Here is a 25,954-nt window from a genome sequence, read left to right as displayed (position 1 = left end):
GGTCCACTTCGCTGACCCTGCTACAGTCAGAAAAATGAAACAAGATAGACTAAAACTTGATATCTTTTGGTACACTGTTTTTTAATCACAAATTTTGATTAAGTTTCCCTAAAAGTGTGTTCATATTTGCATGTGCATTAGACAACTTGACATTAAAAACAAGCACTTGCCCTTTGAATTAAAAGTAAAATATTCATCTGGGAAATTATCTACCTTTCTACTTCTCTGATTAACATTTCTATTCAGCCATCTAGCTGCTTGCTCCTCTAGACCTTTGAACAACCCAGCTATCAATTGACTTCTCTGTGTTTCTTTGCCAGGAACACCCCTTTGAGCCTAACTTTCACCACTCAGAGGTTATAATCATTTTAACATCCTAGCTTTCTCATTTACTTTAATGTATTGAAATTGTATAAGGAAAAAGAGGAGGCATATTGAGAAACAAATTGTGTGAGAGGATTATTAAGTCCTCAACTCTTAATCTATAAAGGTTAGTAATGAGACTTTCCCTATTCCTTGGAAGCATGGATGCTAGGGGATATTATTCTTTATTTGAAAAGAAACCATCATTTCTCACATATGTACTCTACATTCTTTGCCTCAACACGATTTACACAATAGGACATTAAGGTGTTGATATTTTGTAATACTGCTTCTCTTTTTATTCTCAGGTTGTCTTTGTAGATGATGTCAATATGCCCGCTCGGGAAGTATATGGGGCTCAGCCACCCATTGAGTTGCTTAGACAATGGTTAGATCACTGGAATTGGTATGACCTAAAAGATTGTTCTATGATTAAGCTAGTGGACATTCAAATCATGTGCGCTATGGGACCTCCAGGTACGTTTTCTGAGTTTGTGATTACTAAGATTGAGAATCAGTCTGGTTATACCTAGAAAGATAGCTGGAGAAAGAAAGAGAAACCCAACTGGACGACTGAGTTACACTTTCTTGTGTATATATTTTCTCTGTGTGTTCTTTGTGACCTATGGATATATAGTACAATGGTCAACACTATGAAGTGGGTTACCTTGCTTGGGGCCATTCTCCCACCAATTCTTCCAAATCCTTTTTCTCCCACCTTCTGGCACTTTGCTCTGAACTTCCTGTCTCTGCATTCTAAGGATCCAGATGCCCCTGGAGCAGCTCATTTATTCCCTCTCTTTTATTCCTTAATCCTTCAACTGTATGAAATTCCCTTTTCCGCTACTCCAATCAAGTCACATTCTAGTGAGTCTTTGGATTTAGACAGGCTGTTAAGAGGAATTGAAGTAGCAAATAGTCAAAAGAATTAACCCTTAAACATTCTTTGCGTATCTCAAGGGAAATTGACAAACTCAAAGGAATTTCTATACAAGGGAAATTTTTTTATGCTGGGGTATCAAAAGTGGCTTGATTCAAGTAACTGGACATCTTTAGCTGTTCTTTTCCTGAACTCAAGCTGGTATTCTAGTCTTTATTCATTATGTCTTTGTTTTTCTCTTTGAATCATCCTTGCCAGTTCTTTTAATTAAAAAAATTTTTTTAAATTTATTTAAATGCAAGTTAGTTAACAGATAGTGGAGTCTTAGTTTCAGGGGTAAAATTTATTGATTGATCATTTATATATATCACACCCAGTGCTCATCCCAGCAAGTGCCCTCCTGGGTGCCCATCACCCATTGAGCCCATCCCCCACCCACCAGCCCTCCAACAACTCTCAGTTTCTCTGTATTTAAGAGTCTCTTATGGTTTGCCTCCCTCTCTCTTTTTATCTTATTTTTCATTCCCTTCCCTTATGTTCATCTGTTTTGTTTTGTTTCTTAAATTCCACATATGTGTGAAATCATATGATTTTTATCTTTCTCTAATTTTGCTTAGCATAATACACTCAAGTTGTATCCACATTGTTGCAAATGGCAAGATTTCATTCTTTTGATTGCCAAGTAATATTCCATTGTGTATATATGCCACATCTTCTTTATCCATTCATCAGCCAGTGGACATTGTGCTCTTTTCATACTTTGGCTATTGTTGATAGTGCTGCTATAAACATTGGGGTGCATTTGCCCCTTGAAATCAGCATTTTTGTATCCTTTGGATAAATACCTATTTGTTATTCTAGTCTTTAAAAATTTCTTTTCTCTTTAAAAATAAAAAAAAATAATAAATAAATAAAAAGGCACCTGGGTAGCTCAGTCAGTTGAGCATCAGATCTCTGCTCAGGTCATGATCTCGCTGCTTATAAGTTCAAGCTCCATATTGGGCTCTGTGCTGACAGCTTGGAGCCTGGAGGCTGCTTCAGATTCTGTGTCTCCCTCTTTCTCTGCCCCTCCTTCCCCTCTCAAAAATAAATAAACCTTTAAAAATTTTTTTTTAATTCCTTTTTTCTATATACCATTTCTTCAAGGAATCCCTTTGGTATTTGCCTCCTTATCTTCCCTATAATGCAGTCAGTTTGCTCTGAGTCAGTAATTGCTCTCAGCACACTTTCTGGGCCACTTCAAATGCTTTTTTTCTTTTCTTTTTTTCTTCCAAGTTTTTATTTAAACTCCAGTTAGTTAACATACAGTGTAATGTTAGTTTCAGGTGTAGGACTCAGTGATCCATCGCTTACATTTAACACCCAATGTTCATCATTAATGCCCTCCATAATACCCATCCCCCATTCAGCTCATCCCCCATCTACCTCCCCTCCAGCAACCCTCAATTTGCTCTCTATAGTTAACAGTCTGGTTTATGGTTTGCCTCTGTTTTCTTTCTTTCTTTCTTTTCTTTCTTTCCTTCCTTCCCTTCCCTCCCTCCCTCCCTTCCTTCCTTCCTTCCTTCCTTCCTTCCTTCCTTCCTTCCTCCTTTTTTTTTTAACAAGATTCTTTTGTTCCTGGGTCTCAGACTTGGTTCTACTTTGCCTCTCTCCTACTACCCAAGCCAGTCATTTGTATCACATGTCCACTTTGCCCTGTTCCTTCGGGGACTGGACAGAGGAGTAGTCTGAAACCATGAGGTATCTTTCCCTCTTGGACCCCATTTTCTAAACACATCACCATTTATGAATGATCTTTGGGAAGAAAAGTTGAAGACAGAGCCGGAGGATGTGATGTCTGGCCTTTGCTTCATTGACTGTTTCACCATCTCCTTAAGCTCGCCCCAGCGCATCAGCGTTCTTTATATTAAATTTGTAAATACCATAGGCAAACACAGTTGCTTTGATGTGTAGACTACCAGTTATATACTTTCACACATTTCTCATATTTTCAGAATGAGCACCAGATAATTCAGTGATAGAAGCAAATACAGATTTACCTGGTTTTAAACAAATATAAAACATGAACCTACATATTTTTATGCAAAAATATGTGTTAGAGATATCACATACTTCTAAAATTACTTCATTACTAAGGATTTCATGATAGAATGCCCTTAAAAAGCAAATGTAATTTGTTTATGCATTTAAACATAACATCAATAATTTTTTCAGGTGATGTTACATTCTAAGTCTGTTATTAAAGCTTAATATTTAAAAATGTAGTCATTATTTCATGAAAGTGAGCTAATCCCCCAGTTTTTTAAAATGCAAGTCAATGAAGTGGCCCCATGAGCCACATAGACTAGTCCTCAGGAAATTCATTTTAGGATGTGGGGGAAGAATTAGGCTATGTGCCAAGATGGTGCTGAATTTCACCCATGTGGGAATGACGCTAAAGTTTGATCAGTCATGTTCCCCAATATTGTATACAATATTACTATTGTATAATGTTATATCTGAATATTACATTGTAATGAGGATGTTTATAGTTTACTGCTTTGGGCTCTATGAGTCACAGAGAAGGTGGCTGATAGCTTTCTGTCTGGTCTCATTTCTTTTGGTAAATAGACCTGACCTAAGAACTCAATCAGATAATTCAACTAGAAAAAAGACTTACTGAATTTGAGGGGAAAACTGTTTTCAGGTCACGGTTACCCACATAATTGCTCTTCATTTCTCTGGATGCTGTGAATTTGTCCTCTTTCAAGTTATTTTATGCTATAAAATATCGGAGAAAAAATTCTAGTGTGTAGCAGTAATGTTGTTAAGAGTTACTGTTTTTAATATTTAGGTGGTGGTCGAAATCCAATAACTCCCCGATACATGCGACATTTTAATATTATAACAATCAATGAATTTAGTGATAAATCCATGTTTGCGATCTTCTCTAGAATCTTAACCTGGCATTTAAAGATCTGGTAAGTAATTTAGAGTGTGTTTCTTTTTTCATTATGGGGTATAAAGTCTTTTGGAAACGTATCAATATAAGTAGTGCTTCTCCAACTTTTCCATGAAAGCATCCCTAGATAAAGATAACAGGTAACACTGCTCTCCTCTGCTGCTCACATCTCCAGGTATGGGAGCATAACACAAGGGGACAGAGTACCTTTTTCTTTTTGTCCGAAGTCTTGGATTTTAGCCCCCAAATCCATACAAATTTTGCACTCTGCTGTTTAATATGTCCACATTGGAATTGTCAATATTTTGAATTTTCACCGTGTAGTACAATTAATGATGGAAAGATTTATGCCAGGTTTGTCCTGTGACTTTGATACCCTGTAGGGAATTCCCCCAGAAGGTTCATGTCCAAGTTTGAGTGTAGCTTGTACCCTGGAGAAATGTTGTTCTCTAGATCTGGCCATTCAGTGCTTTCAACATGATGAACAGAGGTTCAGGAGCCAAGTAGACCTGGGCAGTGCAAGTCTCAGTTCCCTGCTGTCCATTCTCAGGTAATTGTCATTCCGTGCCCTCTCCTGTGATGATGGAGGAGGACAGCCGGCTCTTCCTCAAGCCAGAAGTTAAGATAGTCTGTTTTTCTAAATGGATATTCATTTCCCATGTTCTTTCTACCCTAATTGTGCCCTTTGCCCCTGTTTTTTTTAATCCTGCCACTCTATTTATTTCACTTTCTTTTTAACTTTCCTTTTTCTTTTTCTCTTTTTCTTATTTTTCCCATATTTTTATTTCCTTCCTTATTTTCTCTGAAAATAGTCATTTCACCAGTGTTCTTCAGATATTTTATTTATTTATTTATTTATTTATTTATTTATTTATTTATTTATTTTAACATTTATTCATCTTTGAGAGACAGAGAGAGAGACAGAGCATAAGCGGGCAAGGGGCAGATAGAGGGAGACATAGAATCTGAAGCAGGCTCCAGGTTCTGAGCTGTTAGCACAGAGCCTGATGTGGGGCTTGAACCCATGAACAGTGAGATCATGACCTGAGCTGAAGTCAGATGCTCAACCGACTGAGACACCCAGGTGCCCCAAGGGATCCATTTATATGCAACTGAGAATGATGAGGCGTGAAAGAAGTTAGGACACATTTGTCTAGTGGATACTGGATTTGAGTTACATAATCCGGGTTCCTTGGCTGGCTCTTCTGTTCACTTGTGTAGGTAATTTTAAGTCCATTACATTGGTCCTGCCTTCCTGTGGAGTTTCTTTGAACATAAAATAAAATAATGAATGGAAAGTTATTGTAAAAGAAATTAAAATTCTACTATCATCATTATTATTATTGGAAAAAGAAATGGTAATCTTGTAAATTAAATCAATTGGTTCAATCAGAAAAATTTTGCACTAGACATGTTAAATATCATTTATGTATGTATGTATCATATTTGCTAACACTTTCTTTTTTATCAAAATTTTTTAAGTTATAAATTTCCAGATGATTTTCTAGATTTGACCACACAAATTGTAAACGGTACCATGACTCTATATAAAGAAGCCATGAAAAATCTGTTGCCTACACCAGCCAAGTCTCACTACTTGTTCAACCTCCGTGATTTCTCTCGCGTTATTCAGGGGGTTTGTTTATCAAGACCAGAAACAGCAGAAACCAAAGAAGTGATTAAGCGTCTCTGGGTTCATGAGGTAAATTTTCATGTTATTGACAATTGGGTAAAAAGAAACATTTAGCAATTTATATTGTTGAAATTCATTCAGCTATTTGGTATTATGAAGACCAATCAATGATCACGGTAATTTAAAAGAATAGTTAACACTAATATATTTCATGATATTTAAAATGCTTTATCTCGCAGTTTTAGAAATTTTTGTTGACTTTTAAGATATTTTGAAGTAGGTATCACTTTGGGTCAATCTTTTTTAAGTTACTTAATCCTTGTTAGTTTTATTTTAAGTAATTTTTGAGGTGGAATACTTTTTAAGTAATTGATTTTATAAGAAGTGAACGCATTTATTTACATTACTTGCAATATTTCCTTGCCAAAAAACTGCAGAGCAAACTAGTTTTGAGAGCACACAAACTATGTAAAAAATATTTAAGTTATCTCTGGGAAGAGGTATGTGGGTGAATATTTTCTTGTAAAAACTTGTGGAAAGAGGGAGAGAGAATACAAAAAACAAGACAGCAGAAATAATAATTCAATATTTTAAAAATAGGGGCGCTAGGTGGCTCAGCCAGTTAAGCGTCCAATTTCAGCTTAGGCCATGATCTCATGATTCATGGCTTCGAGCCCCGTGTCAAGCTCTGTGCTGACAGCTTAGAGCCTGGAGCCTACTTTGCATTCTGTATCTTCTTCTCTTTCTACCCCTCCCCTACTCATGCTCTTTCTCTCTGTCTCTCAAAAATAAATAATTGTTAAAAAAGATAAAAATATTTTAAAAATAGACAAAGAATATAGGAAAGTTAAAGAAAAATGTTTTATTTTTAATATGTAAATAATACAGCTATTTTAACTTAATAATGTAGTTAAGAAATTAGAAAATGGAATGTGTTGGTATGTTAAAACCATGTGCTGTGGAGACAGAAATTTCTAAAGGGTGTTTACAAATTCCATTTCTGTTGGCTTTTTATTCTGCAGTCTGAATTCCTAAATCCTCACACATTCAAATATATGTCCAAATGAAAGTCTATTCTGGGTGGCTCAGTAGGTTAAGGATCTGACTTCAGCTCAGGTCATGATCTCGTGGTTTGTGAGTTCGGGCACGGTTTGAGATCAAGCCCCGCGTCGGGCTCTGTGCTGACAGCTCAGAGCCTGGACCCTGCTTCAGATTCTGTGTCTCCCTCTCTCTCTGCCCCTCCCCTACTTGCGCTCTCTCTCTCTGAAAAATAAATAAACATTTAAAAGGGGAGAAAAAGTCCATTCTACTCAAATATTTTGGCCACAGCAAGGTCCCTAGAAGTAATTTTTTGGAAAAGTATGATCTGTGATTCTTACTGTACTCTTCTGCAGGTCCCTTAATTGCCTGAGTGGGATCTGTATTTGGGGACACAGACGCAGGCTCTAAGTCTAGTAGGCCACAGGGTGATAGAAATAGCTGAAAGGTGGAGAGGGAGAGAGATGTGAGAGAAGGATGTCACTGACTTCATCAAAAGAGTTAATTTTGTCAGCAGCCAAATCTTGCTCTAGGAAGATCTGGCATCCTCCACTTGAGGAGCTTCACCCTTGATATTCCTTCTGCCTAGAACACTCTTCTCCCCGTTATCCACAAAGCCTGCCTACTTCCTTAAGGTCTCTGCTCAAATATCCTCTTTCCATAGAGGCTTGCCTTAGGCCATCCCTACCTGCCATAGCTCTTTTTCCTTTAACCTTTTGCTTCATAACACTGAACATCACTTGACATTGCCTATATTTTGGCTTATTTAATGTCTCTACTGGAAAAGAAGCTTGCTGAAAGCAGCATCTTTACTTACTCTGTACTTACCCCAGTGCCTGACACATGGCAAGGACACAGCAAATATTGTGTGAGTGCATAAGGGGAGGAAGAAAGGCAGTCTTATGATACATGACATGTTTCATCACTTGGGATTATACATACCATTGCTTTCTTTGATTCGTGGGAGCAGTTCATATGTGCTATTATATACTTATAGTATGTGCCATTACTCTTTATACTTTTTCAAATCTTATGCTGCCTTTGATGGTAGATTATTGAGTTTTGACGCTGGCTGTTGAGCTCTTAGGCCATTTAATGAGATCCTTAATATAATAGCTTGCAATTTTTTTATTAAAAAACTTTTTTTATTACCTTTATTTATTTTTGAGAGAGTGAGACAGAGCGCTAATGGGGGAGGGGCAGAGAGAGGAGACACAGAATCCGAAGCAGGCTCCAGGCTCTGAGCAAGCATTCCGCACAGAGCCCGACGTGGGGCTCGAACCCACGAACCATGAGACCATGGCCTGAGCTGAAGTCAGATGCTTAATTGACTGAGCCACCCAGGTGCCCCAATAACTTGCGATTTTTAATGGCTACTTCGTATAACATAATGAGTTTAAGTCCTCAGTTCAAAACCTTATAATAGCACTTTATTAAGAGGGATTAAAAATAAAAGTCTGGTGGCCCATAAGATGTTATATGTGTACCTCTTTCCTGGTTCCCCTCAGGCTGCCTCCTTCTCTCACATTCATTGAGCCTTCACCATCAGCACAGGCCTCCTGGCTATTCTCTCTTCCTGGAATGCTCTTCCCGCAGATATTGATCCTGTGGGTTAGCTTTATACTGCCTTTGATCAAATGTCTACCTGTCGATGAGGTCCACATTGGCCACCTTCGTGAATATCACAGGCTCATACCCCGTCAACGGTTCCAGTCTTTCTTGACTTGCTCTATTTTTCTTATTTTCATAGCATTTATCAGCATCTAACATGCCATATAATTTATTTGTTTTGTTTATTGTCCATCTCTCTCAGATAGTGGGCAAGCTCCATGAGGGCAGAGTTGCTTTTTAGTTTTTTATTTTTTGTCACTGATTTATCCACAGTGCTGAGAACAGGGCTAGGCACATTGTTCTCAACACTTCAAAAAATATGAAGTGATTGAACTCAGCACTCTATTTGGGCTTTGTTTCTATTCACTCAAAAAAGATTTCCTGAGGGTCTAATATATGTCAGATACTACGCTAAGTGTCCTTTTCCTTTCCAGACCCTTTCACCAAACTAGAGGACCTAATATAATTTTACTAAATAGTTTTCAAGGTATGAAACTGGCTTACTAGTTTACATTCCCTTTGGTTTCTCCATGGCTTTCAAATGTTAGCATGCATAACATCTGATTTGCTTGTTAAATATAAATAGTCTGCACAAGGGATCCAAAGAAAAAATAAATTGGATGTCATCAAAGTTAAGCATTTTCATGCTACAAAGGACACTATCTAGATAGTGAAAAGATAGCCTGTAGAATGGGGAAAAATAGCTTCAAGTCATAGATCTGATCAGTGTCTAATATCCAGAAAACATAAAGAATTATTACAACTCAACAGTAGAAGACAAATAACCCAATTTAAAAGGGGGAAAAACATTTGAATCGACATGTCTCCAAAGATGATATGGCCAATAAGCACGTGAAAAGATGTTCAACATCTTTAGTCATCAGTGAAATGCAACTCACCACCCCAGTGAAGTTTACCTCACACCCACTAAGATGGCTGCAATAAAAAAAAACCAGGCAAGGATGGTGGTGGAATCATAGCCCTCATGTACTGCTTATGGAAATGAAAAATGGTGCACCTACTTTGAAAAACAGCTTGGTAGTTCCTTAAAATGTTAAACATAGAGAGACCAGCAATTCTCCTCCTAGCCATGTACCCAAGAGAATAGAAAACACGTGTCCACACAGAAACCTACACCCAAATATTATTGGAATTATTCATAATAGCCCCAAGCCAGAAACAACTCAGATATACATCAGCTGATGAATAAACAAAATGTGACACATAGATAGATAGATAGATAGATAGATAGATCATATATATATATAGTGGAATTTTATTCAGCCCTGAAAAGAAATACTGATGCATGCTACACCATGAATGAACCTAGAAAGCATCATGCCAAGTGAAAGAAGCCAGACACAAAAAGGTGACATATTATATGATCCCATTTATACGAAATGTGCAGAGTAAGAAAATTTGTAGTGACAGAAAGTAGATTAATGGTTGTAATGTAATGCAGTGCAGGTATTACTATTTCCATTCTGTACGTAAAGAAGCTGATGCAGACAGGTTTAGTAATTGCCCCCAAACGCCAGAAGTTTTGCTGACAAATATATGCACTGCTTATATGATACGTGTATCAGTCTGCTAGGGCTACCATAACAGGACGCCACAGTTCGTCTGAACCTGGTCTTTGGTTTGTAAAAAAAAAAAAAAAAAAAAAAAAAAAAAAAGTTTGTAATAAGAAATACAAATTTTTAATAAATATGGGCCTATTTAGATTTAAAAAAAATAAATTTCCTGAGAGTACTTTTTATACTACTTGAAATTAATATGTAAATAAAACTACAAAAATAGAAGAATCCATCCCTAATGCTGCTTCTTGATTATCATTACAGGTCCTTAGAGTGTATTATGATCGCCTTCTGGATAATGCAGATAGAAGTTGGCTTATCAACTACATTCAAGAAATTTTGGTAAAATACATGGATGAAGATTTTCATGAGCTTTTCCAAGCTTTAGACTTTGATAATGATGGAGTCGTAGGAGAAGACGACTTGCGGAGCTTAATGTTTTGTGATTTCCACGATCCTAGGAGGGAGGACACCAACTATAGAGAAGTTGCAGATGTGGACCATCTTCGGATGATAGTAGAAGTTCACCTAGAAGAATACAACAATATGAGCAAAAAAACCATGAACCTCGTCTTATTCCGATTTGCCATAGAACACATCAGCAGGATTTCCAGGATCCTGAAGCAGCCGCGCAGCCATGCTCTTCTGGTTGGTGTTGGAGGGAGTGGAAGGCAGTCTGTCACCAGATTAGCTGCCCACATGGCTGATTATACAGTTTTTCAGGTTGAAATCTCCAAGGGCTATGGTACTTCTGAGTGGCACGAAGATCTAAAGGTGATCTTGAGGAAATGCGCCGAAGGTGAGATGCACGGTGTCTTCCTGTTTACAGACACTCAGATTAAAAGGGAGTCATTTCTAGAAGATGTCAACAATCTGCTGAATGCTGGGGAGGTTCCAAATCTCTTTTCATTAGATGAGAAGCAGGAGATCTGTGATAAGATGCGTCAGTTAGATCGCCAACGGGATAAAACCAAACAAACAGATGGAAGCCCCATAGCTCTTTTCAATATGTTTCTCGATCGCTGCCGCAACCAACTGCACGTGGTCCTCGCCATGAGTCCCATTGGAGATGCATTTCGGATTCGCCTTAGGAAGTTCCCTGCTCTTGTTAACTGCTGTACCATTGATTGGTTTCAGGTATTGCCATGTGAACTTTAGATAGACTTCTAAAAATGTTGTGTCGTCATCATCATCTTGACTTACTTTATAGACTCCCCCTCCAAAAAAAAAAATGTAGTTTAGCAGAATCATCTAAACTCCAAGAATTTTCTAGTTCAAAAAATCTTCATGATAGAAAAAAACCCATTTTATTCTTAATAAATACCATCATTAACCTCAATATACTATAGAAGGTTTTAGGATAAAATTGGGTGTCAGTCAGGGTCCTGACAGGGATCAGCACACTGGAAGGCTCCACTGAAGAAAGATGAATGAAGGCACTGCTCACAGAGGTGTAGGTGGGTGTAAATGAATTGAGAGGAGATGGTGGAACAGTGAGGAAGGGGTGGAACATAGTAGGAAGTTGTTATTATAATTTGGGTATAAAGGGGCATTGGGAGGAGAACATGTCACTGGAGCTTGGAGCTGTGGAAGTAGGACTACGTGACAGGAGCAGGAACCCCTAAGCTCCTGCTGGAAAGGAAGGGAGGACATAAATGTGCCTGCCTCCACCCTCCAATCTTTTTCTGTTAGTCAAATCCAGCAGGAAGTCAAAAGGAAGAAATCCAGAGTGATACTTTTGGTAGTAAACTTCAGAATGAGGAAGCACAGAGCAGATGAGACCAGAGTGTGTGGTGGGAAGTTTGTGGGCTGTGGCAGAGGTCCCATGAGGGAGAGCCAACCTCTAAGCATTCTTGACCTTGGGGAATTGACATAACCCCTCTGCTCTTCCATTTCCTGCTACGATTGTTTCATGCAAAACATATTTATGGAACTCTTGCTCAATAGCAGGTACAATCCTAAATGCTGGAAGCAAAAAAAAAAAAAAAATGAAATAGATGGGGCTTCTGCACTCCTTGAGCCTACTTTCTAGAGACAGACGAACTAACAAAAAATCATTCTGTTCTCAGGCTAGCATATGGGGAGTAAAAGGCTTTCTGAATAGGTGATCTTTACAAGGAAACAAGGCAGACAAAAAGCGTCAGTACTGAGAGGACCTCGGCATATCTAGTGAAGGCAAGGGGCTGTGGAAGGAATGAGTATGTGAGGTAACATGGGGTAGCAGGTGCAGAAGAACTGAGGGAAAAGCAGAAGTGAGGTCAGAAAGGTGGGAAGAACTGTGTGACAGGCAGAGATTTATAAGTTGGTTTTGGATTTGAAATATACTGGGAAGTCTTTGAAGGATTATAAATTGGAGAGATGAGAGGAGATGATTTACATTTTGAAAAAATCACCTTGCCAGGTGTAGAGAGCACACAAGCAGGGAGACCAGTTAGAACACTGTTGGAATATTTCAAGCAGATGAAAACAGAGTTGAATTGGGGTGGTTGTTGTAGACGTAGGAAGAAGAGAAAGGATTTGGAAGCTACTGTAGTAGGGTCAGTGCCCACAGAACTTGTTTATGGGATGGATGGAAGGTTGAGGAACAGGAGAGTTACCAAGGATGATTCCTGCATTTTGGCTGGAGCATGGGGTGGATGGTGGTGATGTTCACTAAGTTGGGGAAGACAGCAACCATTTTGGGTTAGATAGTTTGGGACATGTTTTGGACTTGTTGGAGATACAGGAGGAATCAAGGAGATAGTTGTTCATATGATCCTGGAGTTTAGGGGAAAGGATAATAACATTTACTAGGGAGAATTAATTGGGAGAATTAAATGAGATAATGCCAGTAGGATGCACACAGAAATGGACATTCCATAAGTTTAGTTCTTTCCTCTTCCTTGCTCCTACAATACTCATGAACAATTTTTTTAACCTTTGAGCAAGCCATGAAGAGTTAATATTACTTGCACTAGCTACTGGCTCCCTGTCCTAAGCATTGAAGTCCTTGTGTGGGGGGAAGAAGAAGTTCCTCATGGAAGTGTCCCTCCTGCCCCATTCTTCATGTGTCCCCTTCCATTTCAAACACCCATAAATTACTAAGGACTGCAGTAGTAACAGACTTCCACTAGTCATTTTGATCAAGTGCTAAAGCATTTATCTTATATTTAGTCATGGCCTGAAGATGCTCTCCAGGCAGTTGCCTCACGCTTCTTGGAAGAAATTGAAATGTCAGAGGAAATACGAGAAGGCTGTATCAACATGTGTAAAAGTTTCCACACTTCTACTATAGATTTATCAACATCCTTCTTTGTTGAACTTCAAAGATACAATTATGTGACTCCTACTTCTTATCTTGAATTAATCTCTACTTTCAAACTGTTGTTGGAAAAGAAAAGAAGGTAAAAATGAAATTTCATATTTCTAAGTAAGCAATAGTGGTTTAAAAATATTTGTACAAAAATGACATGGTTATGATGTTAAAGAGATTTATTTTGCATATGCATATACATATATATGAACTGTGAGTTTTGTTAAATCTTTGAATGATGTATTCCACAAACATTTGTAGGATTGGGAGAAGGTCTGATGCATTGTCTTGAACATCCTAAGTGCATAATCATAGTTGTTGAAAGAATAAAGGTGGGCCTCTCAGAGCTGGGCTAGGACTCCAGGATCCTTTGACAATGATATTGAGTAAACACCAATAGAGAGAATTTTTTTTTTGATAAGTAATTAGATAAAACTGCAGAGTAGCTGAAACCCAGAAACAGCTACTCTGTCTACGTAGCCAACTTTCCTTCTTTAAACTTTCGTTTGAAAACATTGATAGAAATATCAATCAGCTTAACATACTACAGAATGTATCAGTGTGAGTTCTTAATGTCGTTGAGGGTGACTTATAGTGCAAAAGTATTATTCAGAAGCTTCTTTGGTTCCATAAAACACTCAATATATTATAAAATGTAAAAACATTATTTTAAGCTAGAAAGCTAGAAGTTTAGAAGTTTTAGTGATCTGCCTTCTAAGGGAGCTTTTAGCTAATGTTTGGTCATATTCAAAAAGTTATTTAAATAAATTTTTTTTACATTGCATTTATAATCTTTAATAGTGTTTATTTCCCTCTGAGGTCTGATTTAACCAATCAAACTTTCCTAGGTCCTTAAATAATTTATAAAATCTAGTTAGTTAAACTAATACATAGGGTGAGCCTTACGTTCTTTTAATTGTTTGAATATTATCTATAAACTTTGAGATATTTTTACCTTAAAACAGAAGTATATTTTAAATATAGAGAACAAGCAGAGGGTTACTGGAGGGATTGTGGAAGGGGGGATGGGCTAAATGGGTAAGGGGTACCCTTACTCCCAAAATCATTGTTGTACTATATGCTAACTAACTTGGATGTAAATTAAAAAAAAACACAACAAAAAACAGAGTCTATCTCTTGCTCAATTGCACAATTTATACTGGACTATAAGGTTAATCTGTTAGTCTAACAGACCAAATTCTTCTAAATATTAAAAATATATACTTAAAACACCAATGTGCACAGATTTCATGCCACAAAAATTTTAATACAAAGATTAATGTTTGCATATTAACTGTTAATTTTAAATCTTCCTGTGCCAACCGACTATGTGAAGCATTTGAAGCACTTTTTCTCGTACTGTCCAGGATGCTACCTAGATCCTGGTAGGACCCTCCTCATCCATATTGACAGTGACTATTGTAATACCTTCTCCAGCTCGGGTGTCCGGGCTTTCCTGTGCACCATGATCCATACCCCTGTGTTTGAATCCTACTATTAGTACTTTCTGTATCTACCTAGTGAAATCTGCAACCCCTACCCAGGGCTGCTACATGAATTGGCTGAATTTTATAATTGCTTTGGCTGTCAAAATTATCTTTTCATATAGATCTTATGATCTTTAACTTAAAGGAATCTTGCCTTTTTTTTTTCTTCCATATTTTCCCATCCAGGAGGATTGACACCTTTTAGAGAGTCTGATTAAATTTTGGTCACTTAGGGGCGCCTGGGTGGCTCAGTCGGTTGAGCGTCCAACTTCGGCTCAGGTCATGATCTCACAGTTCGTGGGTTCGAGCCCCGCGTCAGGCTCTGTGCTGACGGCTGAGAGCCTGGAGCTTGCTTCAGATTCTGTGTCTCCCTCTCTCTCTGCCCCTCCCCCACTCACACTTTGTCTCACTCTGTTTCTCAAAAATAAATAAATGTAAAAAATAAATTAAAAAATAAATTTTGGTCACTTATATCTCTATTTGATTGTACACTCACAAGGTTTAAGGCCATCCTAACTGAAAGAAATATTATGAAAATGAGAGAGAAAGTTATAGGAGGATTGAAAGCAGTAATTTTCTAGGAATTTTTTCAATATTCTTCTTTGCCTTTCAAATCTTCCTCTCTTAGAAAAAAAAAATTCTCCTTTACCCCAACCAGTATCCCCATCCTGTGGTTACTCTTCCCTTAATGGCTAATGCCTTCAGATGTCTTTAGAGCCAGGCACTATGGTAACCTAGAAGCAAGCAGGTCAACTGCCAGGACACCAAGAGTTTAGCTAGCAAATCATCACATGGGATGAGCCACAATATGAAAACTCTTCATGCCGGCAGGAGTGAGACCTTTCCTGTTTTGTTCAACTAAAACCAGACTCACAGATAATACGGTATCATGTATCCACTCCCCTCAGTTCCCATTATGTCAAGTATTTTGCTGATTCAGAGGGAATCAACAGTGTATGACAAAACATGGTATACCCTCACCGTTTCTTTTTTTTTCTTCCAAGCTTTTATTTAAATTCAGGTTCTTTGACATGTGGTGTAGTATTGGTTTCAGGAGTAGAATTTAGTGACTCATATAACACCCAGTGCTTATCCCAACAAGTGTCCTCCTTAATGCCCATCACCCATTTAGCCTATTCTCTGCCCACCTCTCCTGCAGCAACGCTCAGTTCTATAGTTAAGAGTGTCTTATGATTTGCCTCCCTCTCTGTTTTCATGTTATTTTATTTTTCCTTCCCTTCTGCTCTGTTCCTCTGTTTCGTGTCTTAAATTCCACATGAGTGAAATCATATGGCATTTGTCTTTCTCTGACTGACATATTTAATTTAGCATAATACACTCTAGTTCCATTCATATCATTGCAAATGGCAAGATTTCATTCTTTTTATGGCTGTGTAATATTCCATTGTAGATGCATACCACATTTTCTTTATCTATTCATCAGTTGACGGACGTTTGGGATCTTTCCATAATTTGGCCATTGTTGATAATGTTGCTGTAAACATTTGGGTGCATATACCCCTTTGTATCCTTTGGGCAAACATTTGGGTGCATGTGCCCCATATTTTTGTATCCTTTGGGTAAATATTCAGGAGTGTAATTGCTGGGTGGTACGGTAGTTGTATTTTTAACTTTTTGAGTAACCTCCATACTGTTTTCCAGAGTGGCTGCACCAGATTGCATTCCCAGCAACAGTGCAAAAGGGTTCCCCTTTCGCTGTATCCTTGCCAACATCTGTTGTTTCTTGAGTTGTTAAATTTAGCCATTCTGATAGGTGTGAGCTAGTATCTCATTGTGGTTTTAATTTGTGTTTCCCTGATGGTGAGTGATGTTCAGCATCGTTTCATGTGTCTATTAGCCATTTGGCATACCCTCACTTCTAAATTTTTTTTTTAACCCCTCTGTGGCCATCTTTTTAATGTTCCCCTGGTTAACCTATTCCAGCTTGGATCAGATAAGCCCTCAGCTTATCTGCCTTTAGACAGTTATCAGGTTGGTTTGTTATCGACTCCAACCTCCTTTTTGAAGATGATTTCAAAAATGTGTCACCTTTTACTTTGAAACATTGTGGTATATCAAATACTTAAAATGAAACAAATTAGGAGCACCTGAGTGGCTCAGTTGGTTAAGCATCTGACTATGAATTTTGGCTCAGGTCCTGATCTCACAGTTGGTGAGTTCGAGCCTTGCACTGGGCTCCGTGCTGACAGTGCAGCGCCTGCTTGGAATCCTCTCTCTCTCTCTCTCTCCCCCCCCCCCTCTCTCTCTCTCTCTCTCTCCCTCCCTCCCTCCCTTTCTCTCTGCCCCTCCCCTACTTGTGCACACTCATGCTTTCTCTAAATAGATAGATGATAGATAGATAGATAGATAGATAGATATAAAGAAACAAATTATAAAGAAGAGTTTCTCTACATTTAATGGATAATTATCCAGAGACATATATGAATGCAGATAAAAAATTTAAAGCACATTAAAATACTACTATATTCCTAATCAAGTATTATTACCTTGCAGTCATTTTGTACCAAAAAAGTGTTGAGTTGTATTATCTATCCTATTTGTCACTTTTGTCTTCATAAAGAATTATTTCAAGATATTGAACACTTCTTAAAATCATCAGCCACCTTTGCAAGCATTCAAAGTCCTATATTTCGGTCCCTGAAGTCTATTTGAAAGATATGCTTGTAAAAAGGTTTTAAGGAACATTGGTGTTGTAGTAATAAACTTCCCAAAGTGACTAAACTTAGAGGGCATGCCATTCATTTTGATAAAGAGCACTCCTTGCCTTATGCCTAGTATCTAATAAATCACAGAATAACTTTCGAATTTCTGTTACATGCCTGGATATTGGGCTAGGTAGTTGAAATAGAAAAACAAGCACGGCTTATTTTTGGCTCTTAATCTTGCACAATGCAGTCTTCTAAAGTTCATATTTTTTGACAAATGGTGATGTGAAAATCTTTCATACTGCTCCCTTAGTTATGTCTGGGAAACTTCTGCAAAGCTCAAGAATTTTTTTTTTTCCTTAAAGGATACAGAACTTGATGCCTAACCTTGTTTTATCTGTTTGCTCCCAGTGAAGTAATGACAATGAAGAAGAGGTATGAAGTGGGTTTGGACAAACTGGATTCCGCTGCATCCCAAGTAGCCACCATGCAATCTGAGTTAGAAGCTCTACATCCACAATTAAAAGTTGCCAGCAAAGAGGTGGATGAAATGATGGCAGTCATCGAGAGGGAGTCAGCGGAAGTCGCCAAAACTGAAAAAATAGTGAAAGCTGATGAGACCATAGCAAACGAACAAGCTATGGCCGCCAAAGCCATCAAAGACGAGTGTGACGCTGACCTGGCGGGGGCCTTGCCGATATTAGAGTCGGCGCTGTCTGCCCTTGATACTCTCACGGCACAGGTGAGAACACGGTGACACTCTCGAAGACACGCATCATCACAGCCTGAGAGTGTTTACCGTTGTGGCCTACCATCTGGTCTGTCTGTCCCAATTAGTCTCCACATTTAATGCAATCGAAATCATTTTCAAATTGGCGAAAGAATTCCCTAATTTACCTGGCAAAAAAGCAATGCGTGCGCCCATGAATTTGGGAAAAGTAGGGGCGCCCGGGTCGCTTAGTTGGTTAAGCCTCCGACTTCAGCTCAGATCACGATCTTGCAGTTTGTGGGTTGGAGCCCTGCGTGGGGCTCTGTGCTGACAGCTCAGAGCCTGAGCCTGCTTTGGATTCTGTGTCTCCCTCTCTCTGTGTCCTTCCCCCACTCATGTTGTCTCTCTCTTCCTCTCTGTCTCTCCCTCTCTCTCTCTCTAATATAAACATTAAAAAAACTTTGTTAATTAAAAAGAATTTTGGAAGAGAAGAAAGCTGCCAAGTTTTATAACCTACCTTGAAAGCTCTGTTCTTTTAAGAACTTTGCACAATAACTTCGCAGCACAACAGTGGACACAAGCACAAGACTTTAAGCATGTATTTTGATTCTGAGGTGCACCTTTTTCGTAGACGCTTTTGTAATTGATATCTACCTTACAATATGTGATAACATGATATGTTAATGTTTGTTAGTGTTTTGGGTTTTTTATTTTTGTGATACTTAATAATATGCCTTACAATGTTATACTTCATAATAGCATGTCTTAAACTTGATGAAATGTATTAAAAATTTAGACGTGAAAGGGTTTCAGTTAAGAAAGATGAAGGTGATTTTTAAAAATAGTGTTGAGAATCGTGACTAAACTTTTGGGTGGTGGTAGGAGAGACCATTAGATTCCTTCTTCACAACTTCAAAATATATTTCAGAATGATTGAAATGTAAATATAAATAGCTATATTACTGTAAAATAGTAGAAAATGCAGGTCATGTTTATATCTTGGAGTGGATTAGGTCCTTGGATTTCTTTGATATGAGAGAAATCAGAAAAAAAAAACTAAGCAAAATTATTTGTAATATATATGCTCTGGATACTTTTCTGTTTTTTCATAACTAATAAAATTCTTTAAGTTATAAATTTTAGTCCTAAAAACAACACATTTTTTTTTTGTTATAAACATCACAGAAGTGTAGAAACACGGGGGGGAAATATTTAAACTACATGGCAAACAAAAGATTAATATGCCTCTATGTGAAAAGCTCTTAAAAATCAATAAGAAAAAAATAGCCGTAAGATAAGAGAGTAAACGATATAAAGAAGTAATTCACAAAAGAGGAAATGCAAATAGTCAATAAACATATGAAGATCTATCCTACTTCATTTATATTTTAAGAAATACAGATTAAAATATTTCTTTTGCCTGTCAGAATGCCTGGCATTGTTGCTAAGGGTATATGTAGTAAAACAGGCATCCTTATATACTTTATGGAGAGTAGTTTGTCAATATGTGTCCAAAGCTTTAAAAACAAAAGACATAAAGTTCTTAATTCAGCATGGAAATTATAATAGTAAAAAATAGAGGAAGAAACATAGGGCATGAGACTTATGGTTCATATCTATACATCAGAAGGTCATGCAGCCGTTAAAATGAAGTGTTTCATAGCGTGAAACGATGTCCACTATATATTGTTATTGAAATATAAAAAGTTTTAAAACAGCATTATGTTATGTATACTATAATTCCATTGGTCAAAATGTAGCATATACACTAATTTGTAGCCTATATATACACAGAAGAACATAGGGAAGAAATGTAAATAAAAATATTTCCAGTAGTTAACTAGCTAATATGGGATTATAGGAGACTTTTGTTTGTATAATTTCTCTGTATTTTCTAACGTTTACGTCTATTGCTTTTATAGTTTTTAAGAAGCTATAAAACTCTTATTTTGCAACAGTCAGATCTCTCTTAAGCATTTTCGAAGTAGACTTTATGTCATAAGTAATCTCACATTAAGGTATCTTTCCACTTTTCTTTTTCATGTTTAACTTTGGGACAAACTTCTTAATGCTTTTTGGCACAATTCTCTCACTGCCACTATTTCTACACAATGAACAGAATGAGTTTCTGTATCTTATGGTTTAGTTTGAAAATAGGAGCCGATTATAAGTCATGCATAAACAAACAGTTCTTTCCTCATACTTAGCATGTTGTTATTTCAAGGACATTACAGTGGTAAAATCCATGAAGAGTCCTCCTGCTGGTGTCAAGCTTGTTATGGAAGCTATATGCATCTTGAAAGGCATCAAAGCTGACAAAATCCCTGACCCAACAGGTTCAGGAAAAAAAATAGAGGATTTCTGGGGTCCAGCTAAGAGACTTCTAGGTGACATCCGATTTCTACAGTCACTTCATGAATATGACAAGGACAACATTCCAGCAGCTTATATGAATATCATAAGAAAACATTATATTCCAAACCCAGATTTTGTTCCAGAAAAGATTAGAAATGCTTCCACGGCAGCTGAAGGTCTGTGCAAATGGGTCATAGCAATGGATTCATATGATAAGTAAGTACTGACTGAAAAAAACCCCACAGGGCCTCCTGGGTGGCTCAGTCGGTTGAGCGTCCGACCTCAGCTCAGGTCATGATCTCACAGTCTGTGAGTTCGAGCCCCGCATCGGGCTCTGTGCTGATGGCTCAGAGCCTGGAGCCTGCTTCCGATTCTGTGTCTCCCTCTCTCTCTGCCCCTTCCCTGCTCATGCTCTGTCTCTGTCTCAAAAATAAATAAAAACATTAAGAAAAAAACATTTAAAAAACCCCACAAAACCCTGCTATGTTTTATTTTCCCATTTGGTCATTTAGAGAATATAAAACTTAAAAGCTATACAGGTGAGAGGCTCCTTGGAAAATCACATCTAATACGTGCTGTATGTGTACATATCTACTGGAGGCAAGACTGTACCAATGATATGGTATAATAGAGTGTGCTGAAACTTTTTTGGACTCAGGAACCCTTTATACTCTTAAAAATTCTTGAAGACACCAAACCCTTTTGCTTATCTACCATATTAGAAGTTGAAATGGAGAAATTTAAACAACTATTAATTCATAAAAACTACATGTTACATAAGTAACTTATTTTTTTAATCCACATTTTTCACACAAAAAATTATGAAAACAGTAGTGGTGTTTTATAGTTTTGTAAATCTCTTTGATATGTGTCCAATAGAAGACAGCTGGACACGCCAATCTGTTTCTTCAATCTGTTGCAATATATTGTTTCAATTGAAGTATATGAAGAAAATACAACCTAAACACAGACGTTTTAGTTGGACACTAGAGGATCTCATGGACTCCCTGAAGGGGATGAAGCATGCCTTGGACCACATTTTGAAAACCACTAGTATAATATATATTCTTTGTGAGACAAGGAGCTTTTTTTGATGATTGTGTGAGAATATATATATATATATATATGTATATATATATATATATCTTTTACAAACAGAAATTACTGGTTTATTCTTCAAAGAGCAACAGTTACAGGAAGTCTTTCAAACTCCTACACCGTTTGAATAATTGTGCATATATATTACACACTGCGTATATTTTGGATCATGATATGTTAATGATGAAGTTTAATTTAATATTTTGACATTTATTTAGAAAGCTAACACCACTGACTCCATTTTCCCAATAGACAATAATTTAGATCCATTCTTTTTCTTATATTTTCCCTGCTGTTACCAACCTACATACTTATAAGATGGCTGGTTTTAGTTAAAGGTATATTCTGAAAATGTTTAAAAAGCAAAATGACATAGATAAAACACCTCACCCTCTCCTGCAAATTAAGCCCTAACGAATCAGAATGTTTTCTGCAAACACTGTAATATTTTGCACGAATACACAGTTCTCCTTTTGTAAAATCACCAATATTCATACTGTCAATAATATTTTACCGTCAGTAAAAAAATTACTTATTTGAAAATATTATGCATATTTGGTATCCGTTTTAATCATCATTTCTTAAGTGCTGGGGTCAGGTTTGATTCTTAGATGAAATCTAGACTATAGGAATCAGGGTCAGTTTTGCATAAAGATATGTTCTGAGGTTTGGTAAGGATAGAAAAGCAAATTCAGTGATAGGAAGTGCACTACAGTATAAAATGTATATCTGACTTTCTAATTTTCCTTTTTGCAGAGTGGCAAAAATAGTAGCTCCCAAAAAGATAAAACTGGCTGCAGCTGAAGGGGAGCTTAAAATTGCGATGGATGGTCTTAGAAAGAAGCAGGCAGCACTACAGGAAGTTCAGGACAAGCTGGCCAAGCTTCAGGATACGCTGGAACTAAACAAACAAAAGAAGGCAGATTTGGAAAACCAGGTATGTGATAATATAGACAAGTATGGGAAAATCTTCATTACTTTAATAAGCATGATGTTTCTTGTAGCAAATAACAGCAACAATCCTGTTTTCTTCCGGGTTGGGGAAGTTGCCATTGGCAAATTATGGCCCACAGGCCAAATCCACCATTGCCTGTTTCTGCATGACCCGTAAGCTAATAACGGTTTTGAAATTTTAAAATAATTCTCCATGTTATAGATCAGGAAACGGAGAACCAAAAAATTAAGTGACTTAGGCTGTGTAAGAGTTAATGGCACAGCTGAGATTAGAACTCAACACCAAGAACCATACTATGTCCACTGAAAATGATTCTAAGACTAAAAAGATTGCTCTGCCTTGGCGATAATGTTTGTAACAAACAACTGCTCAAATCTGATTACGTTCCAGGAAAAAGAAGTCAAAGTATTTTATAGCAGTCACTGTTTATTGAGTGCTTACTAAGTGCAAGTCACTGTTTTGGGAGCAGTATGTACTATCTCATTTATTCTCAAAACAGCCTTCTAAAGGAGGTAGTCTTTTTGTATCATTTTGAAGAAACTAAAGCACAGAAAGTTAAACAATTTGCCTGTGGTCAACCCAGCTTCCAGGCATTAAGGCTAAAATCTGAACGAAGACAGTCTGACTCTAATAGCTCTGTCTTTACCACAGTAGCAGACTGTTTCTTCCTATAGGCTATAACCACAAATTCCATATTTGTACAAATATATGACATTGTGCTAATCTTTAGAAATATTACTTATTACAGGGCATGATTTCCAAGTGGTCAGATTTAGTTTGAATAATAAAATACGTGGGTATATAGTTTACTATAAACATTGTCAATTCTGCTATATGTTTGAAACTTTTATCTTTCATGATAAAATGTTAGAAACATTGGTCATGTAAAATGAACATACACTTATATATGGACCAAAAATCTGCTTTTGGAGGAAAAATTTTAGTTAAAATATTTTCACTTAGTAATTTCTGATGGTAACTATTGTAATCTGAGACATGATTCAGTTGATTATAAACATTATTGGAAAAAGAATGAAGAAGGAAACTAGGAAGACAGAAGATATTAAGAGAAGAAAAATTAAAAGAGAAAGGATTTAAATTTAGGAAGTACCAAAATTTTTACCAATTACATACCATTTGCTTTTTTTTTTCATACCATTTGCTTTTTTAACTTATCTTTAGATAAACTAATTTAGTAGTTTATATCTTTTGGTCTAATAGCATTTATTTAATATCAATATATTTTTAGCTTTTTTTTTTTTTTTTACATTTATTCATTTTCGAGAGACAGAGAGACAGAGCACAAGCAGGGGAGGGGCAGAGAGAGAGGGAGACCCAGAACTCAAGCAGGCTCCAGGCTCCAGGCTCCGAGCTGTCAGCACAGAGCCAGATGCGGGGCTCGAACCCACGAACCGCGAGATCATGACCTGAGCCAAAGTCGGATGCCCAACCAAATGAGCCACCCAGGTGCCCCTTTAATATCAATATTAATAGCATTAAGAGGGATGTCTGGGTGGCTCAGTGTCCCACTTCAGCTCAGGTCACGATCTCATGGTTCAAGAGTTCGAACCCCACATCAGACTCACTGATGTCAGCACAGAGCCCACTTCAGATCCACTGTCCCCCTCTCTCTCTGTCCCTTCTCCCTCCCTCCCTCTCTCTCTATCTCTCTGTCAAAAATAAATAAACATTTAAAACAAAATTTTTTAATGCATTAGGAAAAAGTATAAGTGAAATTCTTACTCCACAATAATCTACAAGTCTCTGCTTTTATCAGCTGTTTACTGCTTCTCTTCATGTCATTCATTTTATTTTGAACCTTAAGCTAACTTTTACTTAGTTTTGTTTTTATCCAAGAATAATGATGCTAAGTCATTTAAAATTAAACTAAAATAATTTTGGCATTCTACTGGAATATTGCCATTGCATGGGTTGAAATGGCTTTTCTCCAAGTTTTCCACCGTCATAATTATCCTTTTTCTTTTAATCACATTGTTCAATTACATATAATCAAATTTGGTTGACAGTCTTCTGCACAAAGTAGGCTCTCAGCTATTGATTGATGTCCTAATTGAAGGTTAATTGCAAGTGTGTGACAAGGTTGACACAATTTAACAACTTGAAAATTATGCTTCGCAAGTAAGCATAAATTATTACTACTTTTAAACATTTAACCTTTAAAATCATGATTAAGTTGGTGTGCCTGAGTGGTGCAGTTGGTTGAACATTGAACTCTCCATCTCGGCTCAGGTCATGATTTCACAGATTGTGAGTTTGAGCCCCACTTAGGGTTCTGCAGTGATGGAGCAGAGCCTGCTCAGGATTCTGTCTCTCCTTTTCTCTGCCCCTCCCCCACTTGTGCAGGCACGTGCGTGCTCACTCTCTCTCAAAATGAATAAACTTAAAAAAATTAAACAAAATTATCATTAAGTCAGCCATAAGTTAGATGAGGAGAAGATTTTGATGGAATATTTGAAACAAAATACATTTAGAGTATTTAAAACTGAGGAAGAACATACTCACGAGAAAGTTCTTTATTACTTAACTAAATTGCAGTATCTCCTGCTGTAGGTCATTTCCTTAAATAGAGCTCTTCTTGGGGTGCCTGGATGGCTCAGGAGGTTAAGCGTCCAACTTCGGCTCAGGTCATGATCTCATGGTCTGTGAGTTTGAGATCTGCATGAGGCTCTGTGCTGACCGCTCAGAACCTGGAGCCTGCTTCAGAATCTATGTCTCCCTCTCTCTCTCTCTGCCCTCCCCCACTCACGCTCTCTCTCTCTCTCAAAAAATGAATAAACATTTTAAAAATGAGAAAATAGAGATATTCTTGCACTACATGATGAATATCCATTATGAATTTCATAAACTGTATACACTTTATTATACATGCTTATTGTACATACTTTATTATGAACATTTTAAAACATGTCATGGAGTTTTCAGTCTTGACGTAGCTGGAAAGTGACATAGCTCACATTTTTTTAAAGAGTTAAAAAAATTCCAGATGAAAGTTTGTAAATAAAAAAATAATTTATCTCCGAGGGCAAAATCTTGCAGAATTTTCAATTTATTTTACTTGTGGATGTTGAGAAAAGCTGACTTTTTTTTTTCTTTTAAGGTTGACTTGTGCAGCAAAAAGCTAGACCGAGCCGAGCAGTTGATTGGAGGCCTTGGGGGTGAGAAAACGCGATGGAGCCTTACAGCTCTGGAGCTGGGCCAGTTGTACATCAACCTGACAGGTGATATCCTCATTTCCTCAGGAGTTGTCGCTTACCTTGGCGCCTTTACATCTAACTATCGACAGGTAAAGAATACTAGTTGATTTCTAAGGTCTCTTCCTGACCCTCCC

The 25,954-nt window shown here is 37.4% G+C and overlaps 1 protein-coding gene across 2 annotated transcripts in view; it reads left to right on the top strand.

The window, feature by feature from the left end:
- DNAH7 (dynein axonemal heavy chain 7) overlaps nucleotides 1–25,954 on the top strand; it is a 260,013-nt gene that overhangs the window by 130,731 nt on the left and 103,328 nt on the right. For both annotated transcript variants that reach the window (XM_027054285.2, XM_015077964.3), the window contains 9 exons: nucleotides 672–840; nucleotides 4,077–4,203; nucleotides 5,667–5,886; nucleotides 10,308–11,180; nucleotides 13,197–13,426; nucleotides 17,900–18,230; nucleotides 20,422–20,768; nucleotides 22,407–22,587; nucleotides 25,724–25,909. In XM_027054285.2, the coding sequence (XP_026910086.2) occupies nucleotides 672–840; nucleotides 4,077–4,203; nucleotides 5,667–5,886; nucleotides 10,308–11,180; nucleotides 13,197–13,426; nucleotides 17,900–18,230; nucleotides 20,422–20,768; nucleotides 22,407–22,587; nucleotides 25,724–25,909 (2,664 nt within the window). The remainder of the gene's footprint in view (nucleotides 1–671; nucleotides 841–4,076; nucleotides 4,204–5,666; nucleotides 5,887–10,307; nucleotides 11,181–13,196; nucleotides 13,427–17,899; nucleotides 18,231–20,421; nucleotides 20,769–22,406; nucleotides 22,588–25,723; nucleotides 25,910–25,954) is intronic.

Source organism: Acinonyx jubatus, chromosome C1 (assembly GCF_027475565.1).
Source record: "Acinonyx jubatus isolate Ajub_Pintada_27869175 chromosome C1, VMU_Ajub_asm_v1.0, whole genome shotgun sequence".
Lineage (NCBI taxonomy): Eukaryota > Metazoa > Chordata > Mammalia > Carnivora > Felidae > Acinonyx > Acinonyx jubatus.
The sequence above is the reverse complement of the archived record's forward strand: the minus strand, read 5'-3'. Positions and strand labels throughout refer to the sequence as shown.